Raw genomic sequence first — 22,535 nt, forward strand, 5'->3', positions numbered from 1 at the left:
CTTCTTTCATTTAACACAGTTCCTCTGGTGCCCTCTATGTCCTTATAAATAAGAGTCTTATTTATTGAGTTAACTTCAAAAACAATATCCTTTTCTACTCTTTATCAAGTTTGAACATATTTGCCACATATTTAGTTCCTCACCACAATGTACATTTTCCCTGAGACCCACATGTTGGTTAGGAGGGCAGACAGGCCTGACTCCACTGAAAGTTCCATCAGGGCTTATCATTAAAGCACTGTGGTTACAGGACAGTTTTTTGCTGGTTGTGGCAGAAGGCTCCCTTGAGTTTGTCACATGGATTCCCCAATACAGCTCTGTACTTCATGGAGCACAAAATGAGGACTCTCCAAAGTCACTCTGCTAGCAAGATAGCATCTGGTAAAACCAAGCATGATGACAGTTACACATCTGTAGTTACAGAACTTTACCCTAAAGTAGAAAGATCCTGAGTTCAGAGCCAGCTTCAACTAGAGTGAGTCTAGGACAATGAGAGAGGGCATGTGTGAAGTATCTAGAATAGTGGTAATCACAGAAGTTACATCCCAAGAAGCTTAGAATGCCTGCCTATAATCCAGGAGAAGTAACTTCATTAAGACCACGAGGCAAGTGTTCCAAGGATCCTTGGAGTCTCTTTGAGGTAGAGAGCTCAGGGTTCTTATGGGCCCCAAAAAGGGTTAACTGTGTGCTGTGTTTTGGTCAATGGTGACACAAAAAGGCTGATTACCTCGTAAGATTACAGTAAAAATGAATAATTCCTTCAGCCTGTATGTTTTCTATGTTTACACACAAAGATAAATTCCTGTATGGCATCATTGTTTATACTATGCAAGAGAGTAACAGGCTATAGGTTATACCAATATCCTTCTATGTAAAGGGTAATAGCATCTAGGTTTGGGTTAGTATACCATGTGAGACACTGACCAATAATGTCTTTCTCATAATTTATCACTGCCATTAAGTTATATGGCAAATGTAAATTGTACCTAGGTGAGGAGCGAAGTGGGACTTCAGCAGTGAAATGAGTGGATTTATTTTTCATAGAAGGACTGAGTCCATGTCATTGTTTTCTGCTAATAGAAATGCCTTTATCTGTAGTGTTGTGGGCCTGTGTTTGCTCCACCAAGGGGCATAGCTGCTTGGAGAGGAGGAACTCCGGGAGTTTGACTGCGTTTTTCTGGAGCTACCTACAGGTCAGGTGTTGGGATGTGGGGAAGTGCTGAGACACTATCCAGGGGTGGGAAAGCATAGTCTGAGGTGTGGTAAAGCAGGAGCTGGTTTGGGGGTCTCAGAGCCTGTGAGAAGGACAGGGCCGTGGATGTTCTCAGTCTCTTGGGAAGAGCTGAGAACAGAGTGGAAGCCTGGGGACTGGGTCTATTCCAGAGCCTGGAGGAGTGTTGGGGGTATGGGGCAATGGGGAAGGGGAGCACCTGCTAGTCCCACAGGGAGAGTCCAGCAGGTTTGGTGGCAATTGTGACCAATAGCACAAAGAGGCCTTATAGAGGAGATTATGCAGTGGCTCTATAGACAAAGACCTTCATGACTCCTCATGGTGGATCTGGATAAAAAGAGACAGTCTGTGGTTCCAAACCATTTATTGTTATGGTAGAAAATAGATACATAAAAATCAAGCCTCACTTCTCAGGGTGGACTTGAGATAATACAGCTTTTACAAGGAGGAATGTCTGCAAAGAGAAGTTTATTGACAATGCACTCCAGACCTCTAGGTACCTCATTAGCACGGAGAACTCTGTTTTGAGCCTACATGACTGTGGCCAAACCTCTTTTCCTATTGTCTTGGTCTGAGATGTTACGGATGCCTCATCTACATGTAAAAGGACTTGGGGCATTGTCCTTAGATGGCCACAAATCTATCAGGGGCTGTGGCTATGTGACAGGGGCATGGTGCCCAGAGCCAGTAAAGCTCCTACTGTCCCTTCTGGGTCTCTGGGGCTTCAAACCTTTGGCTCTACATTACCAGGCTTCCTCTCAGAGGAAACCAGAAGAGGGCATTGGATCACATTACAGATGGTTGTGAGCCACCATGTGGTTGCTGAGATTTGAACTCAGGACCTCTGGAAGAGCAACCAGTGCTCTTAACCACTAAGCCATCTCTCCAGCTCCCCAGGCTTCCTCTCATAGTCCACTGCCCTACATTTATCTAAGATCTTTCTCATAGGACTTGTTTGGTTTTGAGGGAAATATTACTAAATTTTACTAAAATTTTCTCTCAGGGAAACTAAGACACAGCAGTAGTAATCCTATAGGAGAATTTGGCAGGAAGGTATCAGAGTGCTAGGCCCTTGAGGAGTCTTTAATTTGATTTCCTGGATAATGTAGCTTCTTTTCTAGTTGTAGAGCTTTTAAAGTAGTACCCAATTTTAACACAATTTTATCACGTGACTGACCAGTACATGGCTGTCATAGAAGACAGAAAAAAATTAATGGAGAAATATATGCTCGTTTATAGTAAGTCCTGCAAAGACTGCCTTAAAATTCAAAGTAATGTTTTTAAACTTTTACCTTTAAACCAATGCCTATATCTTGCAATCAAGTAATTTCTTTGCCAGTATTTTTGATGAGAACCTGAAGGAAGTTGGTTCTTTACTTTGGATCTGAGGTGTTTCTCCAAAACCCATGTGTTTAAGGGTAGGATTTCACTTTGACACTATTGGGAAGTTGAGCTTTTAGGAAGTAAGGCATTGTAAAAGAAAATTGGTTGGTGAAGCTGTGCTCTTCCTTGAATGCAGATATTACAATTCTACCCCTTCCTCTTCTTTTCTTCTTTGTTTCCCCACCATAAAATGAGTGGTTTGTTTTTTGCCAAGCTGTGGAGACTCAATATAGGCCATAAGCAACAGAGTCAACTTAGCATGAGCCAAACCCTCCAAGTTTGAGAGTCAAAAGCAACCTTCTTTTCTTTAAGTTGTCTACATTAGAAATATCATTTTTACGATAACAAAAGTGTATGCAATTAGATATTAGTCCACCTGATAAATCCTTGTAGAATATTTATAATCAAGAAGAACCACAGATCAATCTCTTACTTAATTCCTGTTTCTAGGAGCTTAAAAGTTCAAGGTCAGGGGATAGCATGGTTGAAGTACAGTGTGGGCTTCTCCCAGATTTCTATCTGTTGTTTGTTTAGCTCACTGAAATGGCACAGAACTGGCGGATAGAATATGGTCAAATTTCAGAAATCTTCTACTATCTCAAGGGCAGAGGCAGAAATGCAGAATTACAGGAAGTGTAAGGTAAAAAAATAAACTCTTTCTTCCCCAAAGTTCCTTTTGGTCATAGGTACACAGACAACACACACACACACACACACACACACACACACACACACACACACATACCACAACCACAACAACAACAACAACAATAAAATCAAATAAACCAACCAAACAAACAAACAAAATCCCTAGACGAGTGGGTTAAAGCACTCTATACTAGGCCTGACAACCTGAATTGAGTCCCTGGAACCTATAATGAAAGGAAAGACCACTTCTCAAATTGGTCAGAGGACCTAAACACATACACATACACACACACACACACACACACACACACACACACACACACACACACCACTACAATAAACGAAATATTTTAAAACACTAAGGATATTTGAAAAGCCATAAAAATCACATTTTTACATACATACTTTAAATAAAGTTATGGCACTTAAGCCTCTGAGGGTCCCTTTCAAAAGTTTTTAATCTTATTCATGTGTATTTCACCATCAACTAGCCTGTTATCTTCACAATAAAGCACTCATCACTGCCTAAAGACCATTACCTTCTTATTAATAGATACATTGGAATTTAAAGACATACATTTTGTAGGGAAACAAAATGTTATTTTATTGAATGTTTTAACAAAATGAATGCGTCCTTTGCTTACCACTTCATATTGAAGTAGTAGTGTGGAGATTTTGGACAGTTAAACCTTGCAGCTATTCCATAAAACAGAATAAACAAGGGACATGCAAGAGGTACTTACTCTAAGAGAATTATCAAACATCAGTGAGTATAAAAACAAATAAGAAATCGTTTATAAGGGTATAACTCCAGACCTCCCCTCAAGTTTCTGACTCATGAAAGCTGCTAAAATGCTCCAGGCTTTGTCTTAAACAAATGTCACCAATGATAGGACACAGGCAGTGACCAGGGTGAAACCTGGAGACTTTACCCTTGTCTGCATGTAAGTGGAATTCTAAAGTCAGCAACATGGAGGACTCTACTCTCAGATTGATATGCCTGTAATTATGTCATCATGCCTCCCAGGAAAATATTTCCTGTTTATAATTCAAGAAAATATAGCCAGAAGATAATTTAAGTTATAAGTAGTAACTGAGGAAAGTTCACCAAGTAATATCTCTGTAAAGGCAAAATTATTAAAAATAAATTTAATTATTATTAATTCATTATCTGACTTGATACTTCTAGTTAGTTAAAAAGTCAGGAAGGATCATAAAAGAGAGTTGGCGATAGCCTAGTATGGTACACTGTAATCATTAAACCTTCCACATTCCTGAAGGAACCTTGGACACATGCAAGGCATGTCCCAGGAGACCCATCAACAATTCGGCTGTGGGCATTATGTTTGTGCTCAGAGCTGACATTGGGAAAGACTGGCTTCACCCTTGCAGAAACACTGAGACTTGTGTGCAATAGCCTATACTGGTAGACAATAAAGTCAAGGACTCTTCATGGGAGAATTGTCTGGTGCAACCCACATGTTTGACAGGGTCCTGCTTGGTAAATGCTTAGTTTTATTCACCAGTCAATACATATATATATATGGCATGTATAAATATAGTGTATATATATATATATATATATATATATATATATACTGTGTGTATATGAATGTATACATGTAGAGAGTATGTGTATATAGTGTGTATATATATCATGATATATGATATATATACACATAAAATGAAGAGTCCTGCTTGGGGCAGTGTGTTATGTAGTCCACATGGGTGGACAGTAATGTCAAGGGTCCTGATAGACTTAGGCATGTTTTTCTGCCAATCTGTATGCTTTTAAAAGAAAATGGTTTGTTTGTTTGTTTGTTTGTTTGGGCAGGGAGGGAATTCAGGAGTTTGTTTTTTCTCAATCTGTCTTAATTTTTTTTTTATTAACTTGAGTATTTCTTATATACATTTCGAGTGTTATTCCCTTTCCCAGTTTCCGGGCAAACATCCCCCTTCCCCCTCCCCTTTCTTATCGGTGTTCCCCTCCCCACCCTCCCCCCATTGTCCCCCTCCCCCAACAGTCTAGTTCACTGGGGGTTCAGTCTTAGCAGGACCCAGGGCTTCCCCTTCCACTGGTGCTCTTACTAGGATATTCATTGCTACCTATGAGGTCAGAGTCCAGGGTCAGTCCATGTATAGTCTTTAGGTAGTGGCTTAGTCCCTGGAAGCTCTGGTTGCTTGGCATTGTTGTACATATGGGGTCTCGAGCCCCTTCAAGCTCTTCCAGTTCTTTCTCTGATTCCTTCAACGGGGGACTTATTCTCAGTTCAGTGGTTTGCTGCTGGCATTCGCCTCTGTATTTGCTGTATTCTGGCTGTGTCTCTCAGGAGCGATCTACATCCGGCTCCTGTCGGTCTGCACTTCTTTGCTTCATCCATCTTGTCTAATTGGATGGCTGTATATGCATGGGCCACATGTGGGGCAGACTCTGAATGGGTGTTCCTTCAGTCTCTGTTTTAATCTTTGCCTCTCTCTTCCCTGCCAAGGGTATTCTTGTTCCCCTCTTAAAGAAGGAGTGAACCATTCACATTTTGATCATCTGTCTTGAGTTTCATTTGTTCTAGGCATTTAGGGTAATTCAAGCATTTGGGCTAATAGCCACTTATCAGTGAGTGCATACCATGTATGTCTTTCTGTGTTTGGGTTAGCTCACTCAGGATGATATTTTCCAGTTCCAGCCATTTGCCTACGAATTTCATAAAGTTGTTGTTTTTGATAGCTGAGTAATATTCCATTGTGTAGATGTACCACATTTTCTGTATCCATTCCTCTGTTGAAGGGCATCTGGGTTCTTTCCAGCTTCTGGCTATTATAAATAAGGCTGCAATGAACATAGTGGAGCACGTGTCTTTTTTATATGTTGGGGCATCTTTTGGGTATATGCCCAAGAGAGGTATAGCTGGATCCTCAGGCAGTTCAATGTCCAATTTTCTGAGGATCCTCCAGACTGATTACTAACACTTTACCATAAAAACAGAATGAAGAAAACAGAACTAATTTTGCTATGCTGGTTAAGGCCTCCTGTGGTAAGACCTAGCTGTTAAGTCTAAACAAAACCAAATAAAACAAAATGCCAAACAAACAAAACAACAAAAAACAAACACTTAAAGAAACCTCTAAACCAAAAACTTCAGGACAAAAGCTAACTGTGGTGCCTATCACATACCAGAAAGCAGGCTTGCCTCCAGGCTCACTCAATACCTGTGACTCCTCTTTTCTTTCTTCTCACCCTGCCCCTACCCTAGACTTCTGCAGCTCAGGGGCTTCCATTCCCGCAGCTTATCATTCCTATTTAACCCTACCATTTTGGCTACGCATCCTCTTGATCCTCTTGGCTCTTGGTCCTCTTGGCCCCCTCTCTCTTGGCCCTCTCTCTTGGCCTTCCTCTATTGCACCATCCCCCATGGCCCAGTTCAGTCTGCTGGTCATGTTTAATTTACTACTTTATCTCTCTGTTCTGGTCTCTTCCAGATGCCTCAGGTTGTACTGTTCCTCATATCTACAATAAAAACCTTGTCTTTATTCATACCATGGAGAAGTCCTGTCCTTTGTACACTGGCATCAGAAGTTGTCTTGTATAGAGAGCTGCAGGCTAGTGGCCTGGTGACTTGTTTGCTCAGTAGCTTTCTTCTAGTCACTTACTGAAACTGCAGCTGCTCACTGAAAAAAGCTAATGACTGGGAAGCACCTGGTGCTTCCTGGGCCTGTGCAGACAAGACAAACTCCTGCAAGCAAAGGACTGCCACCCTTCAAGTCAGCTGCCTAGAAGTCACTAAGGTATTTTCCATTGCTTTGGAACTTAAAGATCCATTATGTAGCATCTGTCCTTTAAACAAGGTTTTACCATCTGATGATTAAATCATCCATGTTGACACTGTCTCAGAGTAACAAGCTGCAGGGTGGAGCTTCCTCCAAAGTCCCACAATTAAAAGTGGACTCTCACAGACTAGAGGGGATCTACTTCTTTGACTGGGGTCCTTCCAGCCAGGGAAATTCAGGCTGCCATCTCTTGTTATGTCAGCACTTTGCCAACAGAAGAATAACTTGGGGGGTGTATGGATGAGATGCAAGAATAATTCATAAAGCAATTTCAGGCTGAGGATTTGCTCCCTTGGGTTTCCCACACTATGTGGGAAAATGTTGAGCATCCATCAATCCCAGGGTCAGCTGTTTGGACTTTGTGTGGTAAGTGCTGGGTCTGTGTTTTGGAGTGTCAGAATGTCTTGGCAGGAAGGGCTGGGGAAATTGCTGGAATTATATCTACATCTTCTACTTATAATCATCAAGTTTTATTTTTAACATGTTAGTTAGTCACTGAAAGGATTGAGTATTTCAATGTTGGGTATTCTACTTTGTATCATAAAATCAAATTGTTGTAAAAGAAAATGCAACATACGAGCTTTAAAAGAATGATGATCATTCATATCAGACGGCTGACTTCATGATTCAGTTGTTTTAAAAATTGTTAAGAAGGCTTATGTTCCCAATTTTCTTGTTCCTATTTTCAATAAAAATAAACCCCTCAAAACAGTTAATAGATTAGACATTCAGGGTTCATGCATGCCTCTGTTTGTGTGCTTCTATGTGTGGTTTTTATTTTGTTTTGTTTTATTCTTCAAAAGCAGTATTCAGTGTGTGTTCTTCTTTGGTGCTGCTGGATATCATTTTGAAGAACAGATTTAGGCAATGAGAGCAATAATAGGTTCACATCTGTTGACCAGCATGAAAAACTTTTAGGGTATTCTACTACCTGAGTACCGGTTGGAGGTTTTGGGGCTTTGTCAATTGGCAAGCCCATCTTGAGGCCTCAATCCTTTCCTTAGCTCCCAGTTTGTGCCCCGAAGCTCTGAGCCATAGGGCAGTGTTTCCATATGTAGTGCTGTCTGTGTGGCTTTCAGCAGATAGTGAAACCAATTTATTGAAATGTGCTTCAGCAAGATATGTGTCACGTGGTTCCTACAAAATCCTGCCTTTCTGGCTAGTTAGATGATTGTTTCACAGGCTTTAATCTCACTACAATTTGGCCTGTCCAAAGATTGATGCTGTCACTTTCTGGGGATGGCTACTGATCACAGGATTCTAATGCCACTTTTAGAAGATGTGAGACAGTCGCCCTCATCCAAACAGTTTTTTATTTAAGACACTTACAAGTCAAAAAGAGGATGAACACTGTTTGAAAGTATTCTGCTCAGGAAAAAGTTCGAGCCACAGACATGTGAGTATTCTCCTTGTCTATTCTGCACTGTTCTGGGAAGAAGCAATCTTAAAAACAAAGATTCATTTTTAAATATTTTAATTAAAGTCTAGGGGTCTTGATTGGGTTCATTTACTGCCATTTACAGAATTATAGGAGGAAAACCTGAGCACAGCAGGTAGTCAGTGAAGAAATAGTGAACATCACAGACAGTAGCAGAGAGAAACAGTCGAAGACTGAAAATCCAGTCTCTTCGCAAGGGCTAGGTGTTTTTTTAAGTCTTTGAGGAGTTTTCCCATCCCTAATTTATGGTTGATCAGTTTGAAGAAAAATAGGATGGTTGATTGGCCCAGAACTATTCCTCTTTGCACTTGTTGAGCAGGTCCAAGAGCGGGGATCCAGCTGATGGGAGACAAATGCCCACAATACCTTTGTTTTAAGCTGTCAGTCTTGAGTCGGAAAGGTAAAAAAGTGATATCTTGGAAGTTCAGCACCTTTATTACTTACCCTCCACCTCCCCCTTGAGTCTGGCTACCAGGGAATCTAACTCTTAGTCTCTCATCTGCACAAGCTCACATGAGTGCAGATGCTTATCGGGGGTAAAAAATGTCAGATCATCCTTGGAGCCATAGTTACAGGTGACACAAACCATCTGATGTAGGCACATGCTCTTCAGCCCTGATTGACACTCAGGACCTGATGCTCTGTGAAGGTTTAATTTCCTACATGATTTTGTTGAGACTCACAAGTGAGATGCTTTGTCAAGTACTCCAACTGGGGAATCACATTTCCCTTTTCAGAACATAGATATGTCTGAAACTACATAAATCTCTAGTTATGCAGGGACTAATAAGCCTGGGAGACCATGGACATCAAATGTCTGACACATACAACCTCTCTTCTTTATCTTGATGTGCCTTAAGAATTCACCCTTCAACCAGAATCTGGAGTTTCTGAGAGCATTAATTATGCAGAAGAAATAAGAAGGATCTGGTGTCCATTTCTGTGCTTTGGTTCTTTATGACACACACACACACACTGCCAAGTGACTATATCAGCTGATGGACTGAAGGGGTCTACCTTCAGTCCTGCATTTACCACTCTGCTTTCTAATACACTGTATTATTTCTTTTTTTAAACTGATGAATATTAGGTAAAACACATACAGGTAAATTTGATTGTCTCTTTTGGATAATTAATAAATAATAATAATAAGTAATAAATAATAAACCAAAATAGAACAAAATGGAAAAAGAGCCAAAGAAAACACACACACTATATATATATATATATATCTTCTACACACACAGAAAACCCATAAAAACAAAATCAGAAACCATAATATATACACGAAAGATCTATAAATTTAAAAAACAAAACAGCAGACAACGCATTGTGAGAGAAAATTCCTCCAAAAATAATATTGAATTTGTTCTGTGTTGGCCATTTACTGCTGGGCATGGAGCCTGCCCTTAAGTGTGGATTGTGTACACAGTGATTCTCTGCTGGAAAAAAAAACTAATTCTTTTTGCAAGTGGTTAGCAATTGGTGATAGCTTCTGGACTAAGAATGAGGGACCATGTCTACTTTACCTCTTAGCTCTAGGAACACATCTGTCCCAAATCTCTGCAGTCCCTTTGGATGCTGCCACAATTTCTGTGAATTCATATGTGTTTAGCAGGACTTATTTCCTTGATGCCCTCCAGCACCTCTGCCTTTAACACTATTTCTGTCTCCTCTGCCAGAGAGATTCCTGAGCCCTGAAGGGAGGGATTTGATGGAGACATCCATTTAGGACTGAGTGTTCCAAGGTACTTTACAATCTGCACAAGGTCCAGTTATGGTCTTGGTATTTATTCTCATCCACTGAAGGAGAAAATTTCTCTGATGATAGCGGAGCAAGACACTGATCTATCTATATAGCATAATAGCTGCAAGTGACTTCTCATTTGGTGTCATTTTATTGCTATGTTGCTTTAGCAGAATAACAGTACTTGTTTTTTTTTCCTATGTCCATAGCCTTTATACTCCCAGGTTTTGTGCTACTCAAGCAGTATTGAGCATAGGTTTCATCTCATGGAGTGAGTCTTAAATGCAGTCAGATATTGGTTGGTTATTCCCACAAACTTTGTGTCACTATTGTACACATGTATTGTAGGCAGGTAGATCATTCCCATTGTAGATACCAGGGTTTGTTGCTGGGTTGGTTTTTCCTTTTTTCTTTGGGCAGTGTGCACAGTAACCTCCAATACCATGAAGTAGTCGGTAGGGGGTGAGGGTTCTAGTAGACGCCAACTTGACTTCTCTGTCTTTAGTGAGTTATATAGGTGTTGTCTTCAGCAATAGGTCTTTACCCTCAATTTGTGGAGAGCAACCAGTAGCCTTGGCAATACTCTGGCTTATTTGTATTTTCTGTGGAGCCCCTTTGGCCAACAACTTGATTAGGCATAATCCAGCATTAGATATTTTATTTGGTAGTAAAAGATGTCTAATTGGGGCTTTGTCTCCTGCAACTGGTTATTCCAATATAGATTTCATATATATATTTAGAAACTCCTACTCTATTAAGTTTCATGTGGGTCCTCCAATGGCCCTTAATTTTAGCTGTTTCTCACTGTATCTCCCTTCCTCCCCACATCACTTCTCCTCATTTGATCCTCCCATTTTAGTCATCATTCTGTGTCAATAAATCACTATTCTATTTCCCCTTCCTAGGAAGATCCTTCTCCCCCAGTGCCCAGTTCTTTGCTCTATGCCTCACTTCAATTGTTATACAAATAACACCTGCTTATTAAGGCCATAATAGTTAACCAACATCTACTTTTAAGTGAATACATACCATATTCATCTTTCTTAGTCTGGGATACCTCAGGATGATTTTTTTTCCTAGTTTCATCAGTTTACCTGTAAATTTTGTGGTGTCTTTTTTTTCTGGTAATGACTGGCTAATACTGGATAGTACTTCACTATATAGATGTACCACATATAAAGTGTTTGCAATTTCTGGCTATTATGAATAGAGCAACAGTGAACATGGTTGAGCAAGTGTACTGCTGTAGTAGGAAGAAGCATCTTTTGGATATATACCCAAGAGTTGTACAGGTAAGTCTTGAGATAGATTTATTTACTAGCTTCCTGAAGAACTGTCATACCACTTTCTATAGTAGACATAAAAGTCTGTATTCCCACCACCAATGGATAAGTGTCCCCCTATCCTGTATGTTTGCCAACATGAGCTGTAATTTGTTTTACTCATATTGGGCATTCTGATGGGTGTTAAAATAAATTGAAAGATAGTTTGTTTGCATTTCCTCAGTGACTAAGGATGTTGAAAAGTTCCCTAAGTACTTCTCAGCCATTTGTGTTTCCTTTTTCTCTCTTTTTTTTCAGATTCTGTGTTTAGTTCCATAACCCAGTTTTTAATTGGTGCTCAATTTTTCATTTGTTTGTTTTAGTTCTTCATATACTTTAGATATTAATTTTTCATTGAATATGTAGTTTGTAAAAATCCTTTCCCATTCTGCAGTCTGCTACTTTGTCTGAATGATGGTGTCCATTTTCTTACAGAAGCTTTTCAGTTTCCTGAGGTCTTATTTATTATATTCTTAGTGTCTGAACTGTTGCTGTTCTGTGAAGAAAATATTTCCCTGTCCCAATGAGTTAAAAGTCATTCCCTACTTTATCTTGCATCTGATTCAGGATATCTGGCCCTATGTTGAGTTCCTGATGCATTTGGGTTGAGTTTTCTGCATGGCAGGACTCTATACTCATACAGCCATCCAGTTTGATCAGCACTATTTGTTGAAGATGCTGTCTTTTTCCTCTAATGTGTATTTTTGGCTTCTTTATCAAAAGTCAGGTATCTGTAGATATGTAGAGTGTTGTCTCCATCTTCAATTCCACTGATTAACGTGTCTGCTTTATGCCATTATCATGTAGTATAGTTTGAGGTGAAGGATGGTGATTCCTCTACTGGTTCTTTAATTCTTCAAGATCCTTAACCGGCCTGTTTTGTTTTGTTTGTTTGTTTGTACTTGTTTCCATATGAAACTAAGAACTGTCCTTTCAATTTATGTGATGAATTGTGTTGGAAATTTCATGGACATTATATTGAATCTATACTGGGTAGGGCATGGTGGACTAGCAAAGAGGCTTCCATACTACTCTAAAAGTATGAGTGCATATGTCAGCCGGCATACCTTCTGACATATAATAGAGGATCCTGCCAAACTAGTAGAACCTCAGAATGGGTCCAGAATAGGATAGTTGCTTCTTCCCATCTTTATGGAAGTCCCTCGGCCTGGCATCTCCCCAGTGTCTGTGGGATGGTCACCTATTCCAGAGTTCAAGTCAATTCCCCATTGGCCCAAAGACTCTATAAAAATGCTTGTTGTTGCATAACAAAGTAGATCTGCACTTTGATGCTGGTCTCCAGAGTCTGTGTCTCAGGTTTCTGATTCCCCTTCCCTCAACACACCCTGGATCCTGGTTCCCATATTTAAGAGCTCCCTTCTAAAGTCAGACTTTGCCAGAAACTGGTGACTGTAAGCCTTCAGCCTATTTTTTCCATAGAGCTATCACTTGGGTCCATGGATGGTCTACTATTGGCCAGACACAGCTATGAAACCCCTCTGGTAGGTTTGCAGCTTTTATTGGTAGACTGGCCTGCACTGTCCTGGAGATGATGTTGGGTTCCCTTGCCTAGGAGGAAAGAATGTGTTTACTTGTGCAGTATCTGTAATCATATAGTCTTAAGGGTCCACATAATTTGGACTTCTCCTATTCTTTATTTTTGTTAAACAGGAAGGAAAATTAGCATGAGTCTTTAAACACTGATTCTATTTCATCCATGATTTCAGCTTTGCTAAATCCAAGCTTTTGCTGAACGCCAAAGCACCAGGACCACTCATCATAGGGCTATCATGGAGCCAGGCCACTGGGCAACAGAGACTGTGAGTATGGCTTATTTTCATTAGCTCTCATGTTGGAGGAAAAGACCCACATGAAAACTCATAATGTCCACTCAGACTAACTCTGGTTAAACCTTATTCATTTTTAGTGTGAGTGCTTTTCTCCTTGAGCTTTCTGAAATTACTAAACTTTGAGAACTGATCAGTTCTCAGAAAGGTAACTGAAAAATAATTTGAAACAGACCTTTTCCTCAAATAATCCAGGACATCTGGGACTTGGATTCTTTTCTTATTTCACTGTAATTCTGTGGGTTTTTTGTTTGTTTGTTTGTTTGTTTTTTGTTTTGTGTTTATATTGTTTGTTTGTTTTTTTTAATAGCTATGCACTTGAGAGATTTACAGAGTTCTTGGTCTTCTGTGGAGCACCAGTGAATGCATTACCTCATTAAAAAGCCATTTTAAAAACTTGGGGAATAAGTGCTTTTGAATACTCCTATTCTAGAGTTGAAGAAAATAAACCTTAAAGAGCTTGGAGTAAACTGACAAAAGTCCTAAACTTCGACATCTAGGAGCCATGGTCTGAACCTAGATCCATTTGTTCGGGAAGTCAAACAATTGTGGTCATGTTATAACCTAATAATTATTTGGTGAATTAGTTCCTCTATTTGCCTTGCTTCACACAAATGTATCCAATCTTCTTGTTCCTGGAAGATCTAGCTAGCACATATGATACATACTTTGCATCCCTTCATGATGCTACCACATATTGTTTTTGGTACAAGAGAAAATCTTGTACTTTCTTCTGCAGTGTCTTTTGAAGTCAGAGAGATACATCTTCATCATAGTTAGTCAAAGCACATATTTATGGAACTCAGCAAAAACAAGAGTATGCACAGAAACAAAACCCTTTGTGGGAGGTGAGTCCTCACATTCATGTATTCAAACCCCCAAACAATATACTATCTGGAAATGTAGTCTTTGAGAATTAATGAGCTTTAGGTGAAATCCTAAGGGTGTAGTCTCATGATGGTATTTGTGCCCTCAAAGTGAGAGACAGACGGTAGAGAGCTTATTCCCTGTCTCTTCCTGTGTCAAAGAAGATCAGTAACTGGGATGTAAGCCACCTACCTGCAAGCTAGAAAGAGTCCACTTAGCATCCGCATCATCTTGATTTGCTCAGTTGCCAGGACATGGAGAAGGGCTTTTATTGAAGCCACATGTCTGTAGCAAATTTTTTCTACTAGCCCAATGTCTTAGGGTTTTACTGCTGTGAACAGACACCATGACCAAGGCAAGTCTTTTTAAAGGAAAACATTTATTTGGAGCTGGCTTACAGATTCAGAGGTTCAGTCCAGTATCTTCAAGGCAGGAACATGGCAGTATTAGGCAGACATGATGCAGGCAGAGCTGAGAATTCTACATCTTTATTTGAAGACTGCTAATGGAAGACTGACTTCCAGACAGCTAGGATAAAGGTCTTACAGCCACAATCCCAGTAACACACCCACTCCCACAGGGCCACACTTTCTAATTGTGCCACTCCCTAGTCCAAACATTTACAAACCATCACACCCAAAGTGACTAATTCAATCTATATTTGAGGTATATGAAGTCAGAAACAGATGAACATAGTTATGTCTTTCTACAGTGTCAAAAAGTATTTAATAACAATAAATTTACAAAGTGTGATGATTACACTGGCAATGTTTTACCAGAGTCTCTGTCCTTATTGCCAAGGAAATTATGCATTTTTAAAATTCTAATCTTTTAAAAAAGATTTGTTTAATATATGTACACACACACACACACACACACACACACACACACACACACAGTAGCTGTCTTCAGACACACCAGAAGTGGGCATCAGATCTCATTACAGATGGTTGTGAGCCACCATGTGGTTGTTAGAAATTGAACTCAGGAGCCCTAGAAGAGCAGTTGTGCTCTGAACCACTGAGCACTGACTCCAGGTAAATTCCAATCTTCTTAAGTAACATTAACTCAGATCACACATCACATAGTAAATATATCTATGTGTATATATTTAAGTTGTATAATGGCTATAAATGGTTTAAGAGACAGAAGTTTTAAAAAGGCCTGAGAGGCCAAATCTAGGAAACTGATAGAAATGCAGAATTGATTATATCTGTTAAGATAACAGACAGCTGGAAGTCTGTGGGAGGCTTCTGGTTACAGACATAAAGCCTGGCTACAGCATCTTAGTTTGGTTTCAGGAGCAAGGTGAAGCAAGAAACTAAACAAACGCTTGGGTGAGTGGATGGACTGGTGTACAGCAGTTTAAGATAGGCCAGTAGGATGGGTAGATGACATTTCAATTAGGCCGTGCCTGCAATGGGAACTAAGCTAAACTGAAGCCAGTTGAGAATTTTCAGCTCATTAACACTTTGATACATACACAGGTGCATATATGACAAATTTATGGGCTCTTTACCCTCCTTAATCTAGGTGTCCTCTTTATGGCCCCAAATGAGGGGAATTTCTTTGACCTGATATGTCTCATAAGTTCTTATGTCTGTTTTCTGGTATGATTTTAATATGATCATGTGTCCTATAGTCCTAGTTCACCAGTCCCAAGTCTATAGGCTGAATGACAGAAATAAGTCATTCATCAACCTGTGCTGTATGAGAGTAATGGAACACAGATAGTAGTGACATGTGCTTGTCCACCCAAGTTCAAAGTCACCCTCCCTCTTCAAAACAGATTCAAAAGGTGGAATGCCATACATTCGTACAATACGGAGTCATGCAGAGTACAGCACAGCTTGATTGTAGTAGTTTATGTTCATTAACTGTGGGACAATAAGCAAAAGTCTTAACATATTTAATCTGTTTTTTGTTTAAGTGGTAATAACAGTACTTGTTCAAATGATTAAAATAATGAAATACTATAGAAGATACTTTGGAAATGGTCAGTGTCAGTGCACTGTTGTTATAACTGTTGTTATAAATCACATAGGGCTTATTAGTAAGGAATCGCTCTCTATACTGATCTCTTGATCACATCTGAACAATTTTCAGCCTCAAGTTTTAATGAATCACGTCACAGTTAGATGACATTTAAGGAGAGTAATAGTTATAAAAGACAATATTCCTTATTACCTTCAAGTGGTGAATATAGAGGCAGAGGCAGATAGTTAACCCACTCTGAGAGAGAGAGAAAGAGAGCGAGCTTTAGCCATCTCACCCTCTTCCCCTTCATGATGAAGGTGAGTTCTATGCCTCTCTCATGATGGAATTCCTTCTTCCTCTGCCCTGCATTTCTTGCTCAGGAATTCTTAAAAAAAACAATCCCTCCTCTTTCATCCTGTTGAACCATTGACCATTGGGGGCAGGCTTCCTTTAACCTAGGGAGAGGACACTGTAAACAGGTGTTTTGGGTAACATAATTAGCATGAAAATCCAAGCTGCTACAGGTGTGAACTATATTCACAGTTGGGAAGGATGATTAGTAGGTATAATTTGAGATACTTCATGTATTTCAGCTGTTCTTTAAAGATCCAACTAAAACATTCATCATTATTTGCTTGGTGGTATTTTTTATCTCTTATTGACTCTTACTTGGGTAAAGGAAGGCATGAATCTATGTATGAAAAAGTCAATAGCAATATTTTAAAATTTTTGCAGCTTAGAATTGTCTTTTTCTGAAAATGAAGACTTTTCTACCTCATTGGTTAATAAATAGCATTTGTCGAACTGTTGAAGAAACTCAGCTAACAAAAGTTCTTTTCCTTTAAAAGATACTTGCTAGTTCAGTGTTTCATTTAAACCTGTGTTTTAAATTGTAATTTAAACCTGTTCTTCAAGATACCAATGATTAGACTATAGGAAAAAATTTTTAAAGGTATTTGTAGTTTTAATTAACACAAGTTAATTAAATAATTGAATTGTATTTAGGGGCTTTTAAAGAAACTAAGCTGGTAGTGATTGCCCCCACCTTTAATCCCAGCACTGGAAAACAGATGTAAGGGATCTCCCTGAGTCCAGGGTCAGCTTAGTCTACAAAACAAGTTCCAGGTTGTCCAGGGCTACATAGTGAAACCCTAACTCCAAAAGCAAACAAAACAAACAAACAAAACTAAATGAATAAAAAAAAGTTCATTGATTCATTCATGTGGCAGTTCCTTTGTGGGTTCTGGAATTGAAACTCAGATCTTCATGTGTGTATAGCAATACTCTTACCAATATCTTTACTGTTCAACTATACAATCTTGAGTAGAGTGTTCTGTCTTCTGTGTCTTAGTTCTTTGGCATAATGAGAAACCCTAACTGAAGATTTGTTTCTCTGAGGAGTAAATTTTACTTCACTGAGAATTTTTCCTGGCAAATATCAAGGTGACCACTGGCTTATTTAAGCAGAGAATGAGCTTACAAGAAAGAAACCACAGCTCAGTTTTTAAAAGTACATTTACTTTTTTAAAAGGACCAGAACCAGAGGGATAAGGATCAGACTCACAACTTCACTGAGGCTACAAGAGAAACTTGCTGCTTTGTAAGAGAGCACTTGTACAGATTCAATGGTTCATATGAATACCATGGTGAGTCTAATGCTGAGCTACTCATTAATGGAAAATGTTCAGGAAGGTCATCCTAATCTGAAATACTGTTCATGGTAGCATTCTATAAATTGGTTTCTACAATATCTGCCTTATAATGCCAAACCATATAAAAAAAAAATCTGACTGGAGTGTAATGATTCCTGCTCACTATAGGGCACAGACATAGGAAGTTGGACTGTACTTAACCCCTTTGCTGCCAGGATGGGTGATGGACTATAGGGAAGCTGTGAAAGACCTCTCAATGGGTGGGAAAACACAGTCTGAGGTGTGGGAAAGCAGAAGCTAGTTCGGGGGTTCCCTGGCCATGACAAGGCTGGGGCCAAAGGTGTTCTCAGACTCTTGGACATCCAGGTGCTACTGGGAGTTGCAGAAGAGCAGAAAACAGAATCAAGGCCCATAGGCTGGGGACAGCATCTAGCTAGGGCCTGGGGGGAAAAGGGCAGGTCCGACTATTCCCAGAAAAGATAATTGTCTTTAGCTTGGTGGCCTCAATGTTAGTGGCAGTTGTGACTTAAGAGTGCAGAGAGGCCTTTTACAGGAGATTAGGCTGCAGCTCTGCAGGCAAAGGCCTTCTTCATGGCTCCCCGTGGTGGAGACAGTCCATGGTTCTAAACAGTTTATGGTCATGGCAGAAAATGGATGTGTATAACCATACCTCACTTCTTAGGGTGAGCCTGACAGTAAATACCTTTGGGAGGGAAGAATATCTGGGAAGGGAAGCTTAGTGGCTAAGCCCTCCTCCTGCCCTCTAGGTAACTCATTAGCATTGAGAACTCTGTTTTGGGCCTATATGACAACAGGTCACATCTCTTTTATGTGAGAACCATTGCAAGAATTCCAAGTCAGGAGTCTGGCAGGGAACTGGGAGTCACCTAAGCCTCAGGTGTCTGCCCATCAAGTTTCATGGTCTTGACCTGCTCTACCTTACTAAACTTCTTGGCATGGCACAGAAAGCAGCATTTACTTGTTGACTGTTGTACTCTAAGCATTGGAGAAGTGAATTTAAACTTAGAGCAATGGTTCTCAACCTATGGGCCACTACCTCTTTGAGAGTTGTATATCAGATATCCTGTATATGAGATATTTACAATTTATAACAGAAGCAAAATTTCAGTTATAAAATAACAACAAAATAATTGTATGGTTGGAGGATGTCACAACATGAAGAACGTATTAAAGGGTCACAGCATTTGGAAGGTTGAGAAACAATGCAGTAGAGGAATATATACTGTCCTAACAAAATGTAAATGATGCTGCTTTTAGATTTCTTTCTTTAAAAACTGAAGCTGTATATACTAGTACTTTTCTCAAGTTTTAAATTAGAGCAACCTAAGGATGAAAGATTTGGGACATTGTAAATAGTTCTTTGTATTTTAATTAAAAATCTAACCTGCTGCAGGTAAAGATTAGAAGCCATAGTGGAGAAAATTTATGGGTGGTATGTTTTCCCCTTTTTCTCCCCTCTGAGAGAGCACTCTGTGTTTCCATTCAAGGAAAGCACCCAGTTCGCAAAGATCAAGATTGTCATCATAACCTGTTCTTCTGGAATGAGTTAATATACTATTTCCATTCACTTAGTCTCTGTGTTCTGCACTATGGGAAGCAGGGATGAAGGAGCTCCTGCTGTTTTGTTCATCCTGGATCCCCCAAGGGCACACAAAGTGGGTAGTCCTTAGTCTTTCTAGGAGCCAGATGTCAGATTTGTCATTTATTCTTGTCACCATTGCCAGTGACTTCACCCTCAGTAACTCATTTTCTTATTCAAAATACTAGGCTGGAAATAGCATTTGCCTTATAAAGGCTAGGTGATAATGATTCCAAAGGACCCAAAGCACTGTTGAATAGACAATGAATAGCATCAAGGCTAGGGGCTCAAAAGTACTTTTTCTCTGTTAAAATTCAGGTAATCTGTCCTGATCCAATCTACTTCAAAGATGAAAAACGTTAAAGCCATTCAACAAGAACTGACATAGTCAAACGATTTGTCAATACCAATGGCTTATGCTCTAAGATCAAGAATCAACAAATCTGATCTCATAAAACTGCAAAGCTTCTGTAAGGCAAAGGACACTGTTGTTAGGACAAAATGGCTACCAACAGATTGGGAAAAGATCTTTACCAATCCTAAAACTGATAAAGGGCTCATATCCAAAATATACAAAGAACTCATGAAGTTAGACTGCAGGGAGACAAATAATCCTGTTAAAAAATGGGGTTCAGGGGTTGGGGATTTAGCTCAGTGGTAGAGCGCTTGCCTAGCAAACGTAAGGCCCTGGGTTCGGTCCCCAGCTCCAAAAAAAAGAAAAAGAAAAAAAAATGGGGTTCAGAGCTAAACAAAGAATTCACAGCTGAGGAATGCCAAACGGCTGAGAAGCACCTAAAGAAATGTTCAACATCTTTAGTCATAAGGGAAATGCAAATCAAAACAACCCTGAGATTTCACCTCACATCAGTCAGAATGACTAAGATCAAAAACTCGGGTGACAGCAGATGCTGGTGAAGATATAGAGAAAGAGGAACACTCCTCCATTTTTGGTGGGATTGCACACTGGTACAACCACTCTGGAGATCAGTCTGGAGGTAACTCAGAAAATTGGACACTGAACTACCTGAGGACCCAGCTATACCTCTCTTGGGCATATACCCAAAAGATGCCCCAACATATAACAAAGACACATGCTCCACTATGTTCATAGCAGCCTTATTTATAATAGCCAGAAGCTGGAAAGAACCCAGATGCCCTTCAACAGAGGAATGGATACAGAAAATGTGGTACATCTACACAATGGAATACTACTCAGCTATCAAAAACAATGACCTTATGAAATTCATAGGCAAATGGATGGAACTGGAAAATATCATCATGAGTGAGGTAATCCAATCACAGAAAGACACACATGATAAGCACTCATTGATAAGTGGATATTAGCCCAAATGCTCGAATTACCCTAAATGCACAGAACACATGAAACGCAAGAAGGATGACCAAAATGTGGATGTTTTACTCCTTCTTTAAAAGGGAAACAAGAATACCCTTGGGAGGGGATAGGGAGGCAAAATTTAGAACAGAGACTGAAGGAACGCCCATTCAGAGCCTGCCCCATGTATGGCCCATACATATACAGCCACAAAACTAGATAAAATGGATGAAGCAAAGAAGTGTAGGCTAACAGGAACCAGATGTAGATCTCTCAGCCAGAATATGGCAAATACATAGGCGAATGCCAGCAGCAAACCACTGAACTGAGAAGGGGATTCCCATTGAAGGATTCAGAGAAAGGACTGAAAGAGCTTGAAGGGGCTTGAGACCCCATATGAACTACAATGCCAACCAACCAGAGCTTCCAGGGACTAAGCCACTACACAAAGACTATACATGGACTGACCCTGGGCTCCAACTGCATAGGTAGCAATGAATAACCTAGTAAGGGCACCAGTGGAAGGGGAAGCCCTTAGTCCTGCCAAGACTGAACCCCCAGTGAACGTGATTGTTTGGGGGAGGGCCGCAATGGGGGGAGGATGGGGAGGGGAACACCCATATAGAAGGGGAGGGAAGGGGTTAGGGGGATGTTGACCTGGAAACCGGGAGAGGGAATAACAATTGAAATGTAAATAAGAAATACCCAACTTAATAAAGATGGAGGAAAAATAAAACCTTCCTTGAATGTGGTTTCTATAACCAGTGAGATTCCACCATATTAAACTAATTTCTCCTTTAAGAGCATTTGTTAAAAAAAAAAAAAAAAGAAGGTCCACAGACATGTAACCCCTATTGGGTTAGGATTTGGAGGCTGACTGATTTTTTTTTCTTTACTCAGGGCTTATTTATAATGCTCACCAAATTCTAGTGATTTTGAATAACCCTTGAAAAAGGGGTTTCTGTAGATTGGCTACAACATGGAGCTGTCAAAAACGAGGACAATAAAAGAGAAAGCTAGTACATTTTATACTGCCATGATGACAGGATACTCCAGTGTAATGGCTAATGGGTAGTTGACATTGCTTGGCCAAGATGCAATTAAATTGAGACACACATGCAAGACAGGAGTAGATACCTGTATCCTTGCATATATGCCTCTCAACAGTGCATGTATGACCACTTAACACCCCAATTAACTTTTATACTAGTAAATATGCCTGACTTAGGGGGCAGAAAACAATGTACATATTATCTTGGATTTCTCACCAGTGGATCCTCTCAGGGTTACTTTGAATACACAGGCCATTTTTTTTTTCTTGATGTGATGTTGCTGGGAAAGTTAGAAAGCCATGAAGTACAATGATAACCAAAGACACAGTAAAGTTTCAAAGGACAGCAATAAAGGTTGGTTGATCAGATTGACAATTCCTACTTGAATGAAATGAGCACATGACTGTTCAAAGCTAGAGTTGAGGAGCAAAATATTTTTGTAAGTATGAGGGAGAGTACAGCCGGTGACATCTAGAAGATCCTGACTGATGTGTTTATAAAAAGATAAAGAGGGGGATTATATTCTATGGAGGTGTGGTGAGGTATGAGGAAAGGGGTTGTCTCAGCAGGCCCATGCTGAGACATCCCTTACCCTAGAGGTACCAGCCTCATGATG

General features: G+C 39.9%; 1 protein-coding gene across 7 annotated transcripts in view; it reads left to right on the top strand.

The window, feature by feature from the left end:
- The first annotated feature begins 992 nt into the window (after positions 1–992).
- Positions 993–22,535, top strand: part of LOC148002717 (uncharacterized) — a 61,448-nt gene continuing 39,905 nt past the window's right edge. Inside the window, exons 1-4 of one of the 7 annotated variants that reach the window (XR_015633213.1) lie at positions 1,028–1,193; positions 13,319–13,411; positions 17,814–17,928; positions 19,853–21,593. Coding sequence is in view for 2 of the 7 variants with exons in the window: in XM_087577246.1 (XP_087433372.1) it covers positions 13,382–13,411; positions 17,814–17,928 (145 nt within the window). In the remaining 5 variants the exon portion in view is untranslated. Of the gene's footprint in view, positions 1,194–6,790; positions 7,043–7,186; positions 7,451–13,318; positions 13,412–17,813; positions 17,929–19,852; positions 21,594–22,535 lie in introns of those variants that run through there. The other 6 variants (XR_015633212.1, XR_015633210.1, XM_087577246.1 and 3 more) reach the window with 6 other exon arrangements.

This window comes from Rattus norvegicus, chromosome 11 (assembly GCF_021556685.1).
Source record: "Rattus norvegicus strain SHRSP/BbbUtx chromosome 11, alternate assembly SHRSP_T2T, whole genome shotgun sequence".
Lineage (NCBI taxonomy): Eukaryota > Metazoa > Chordata > Mammalia > Rodentia > Muridae > Rattus > Rattus norvegicus.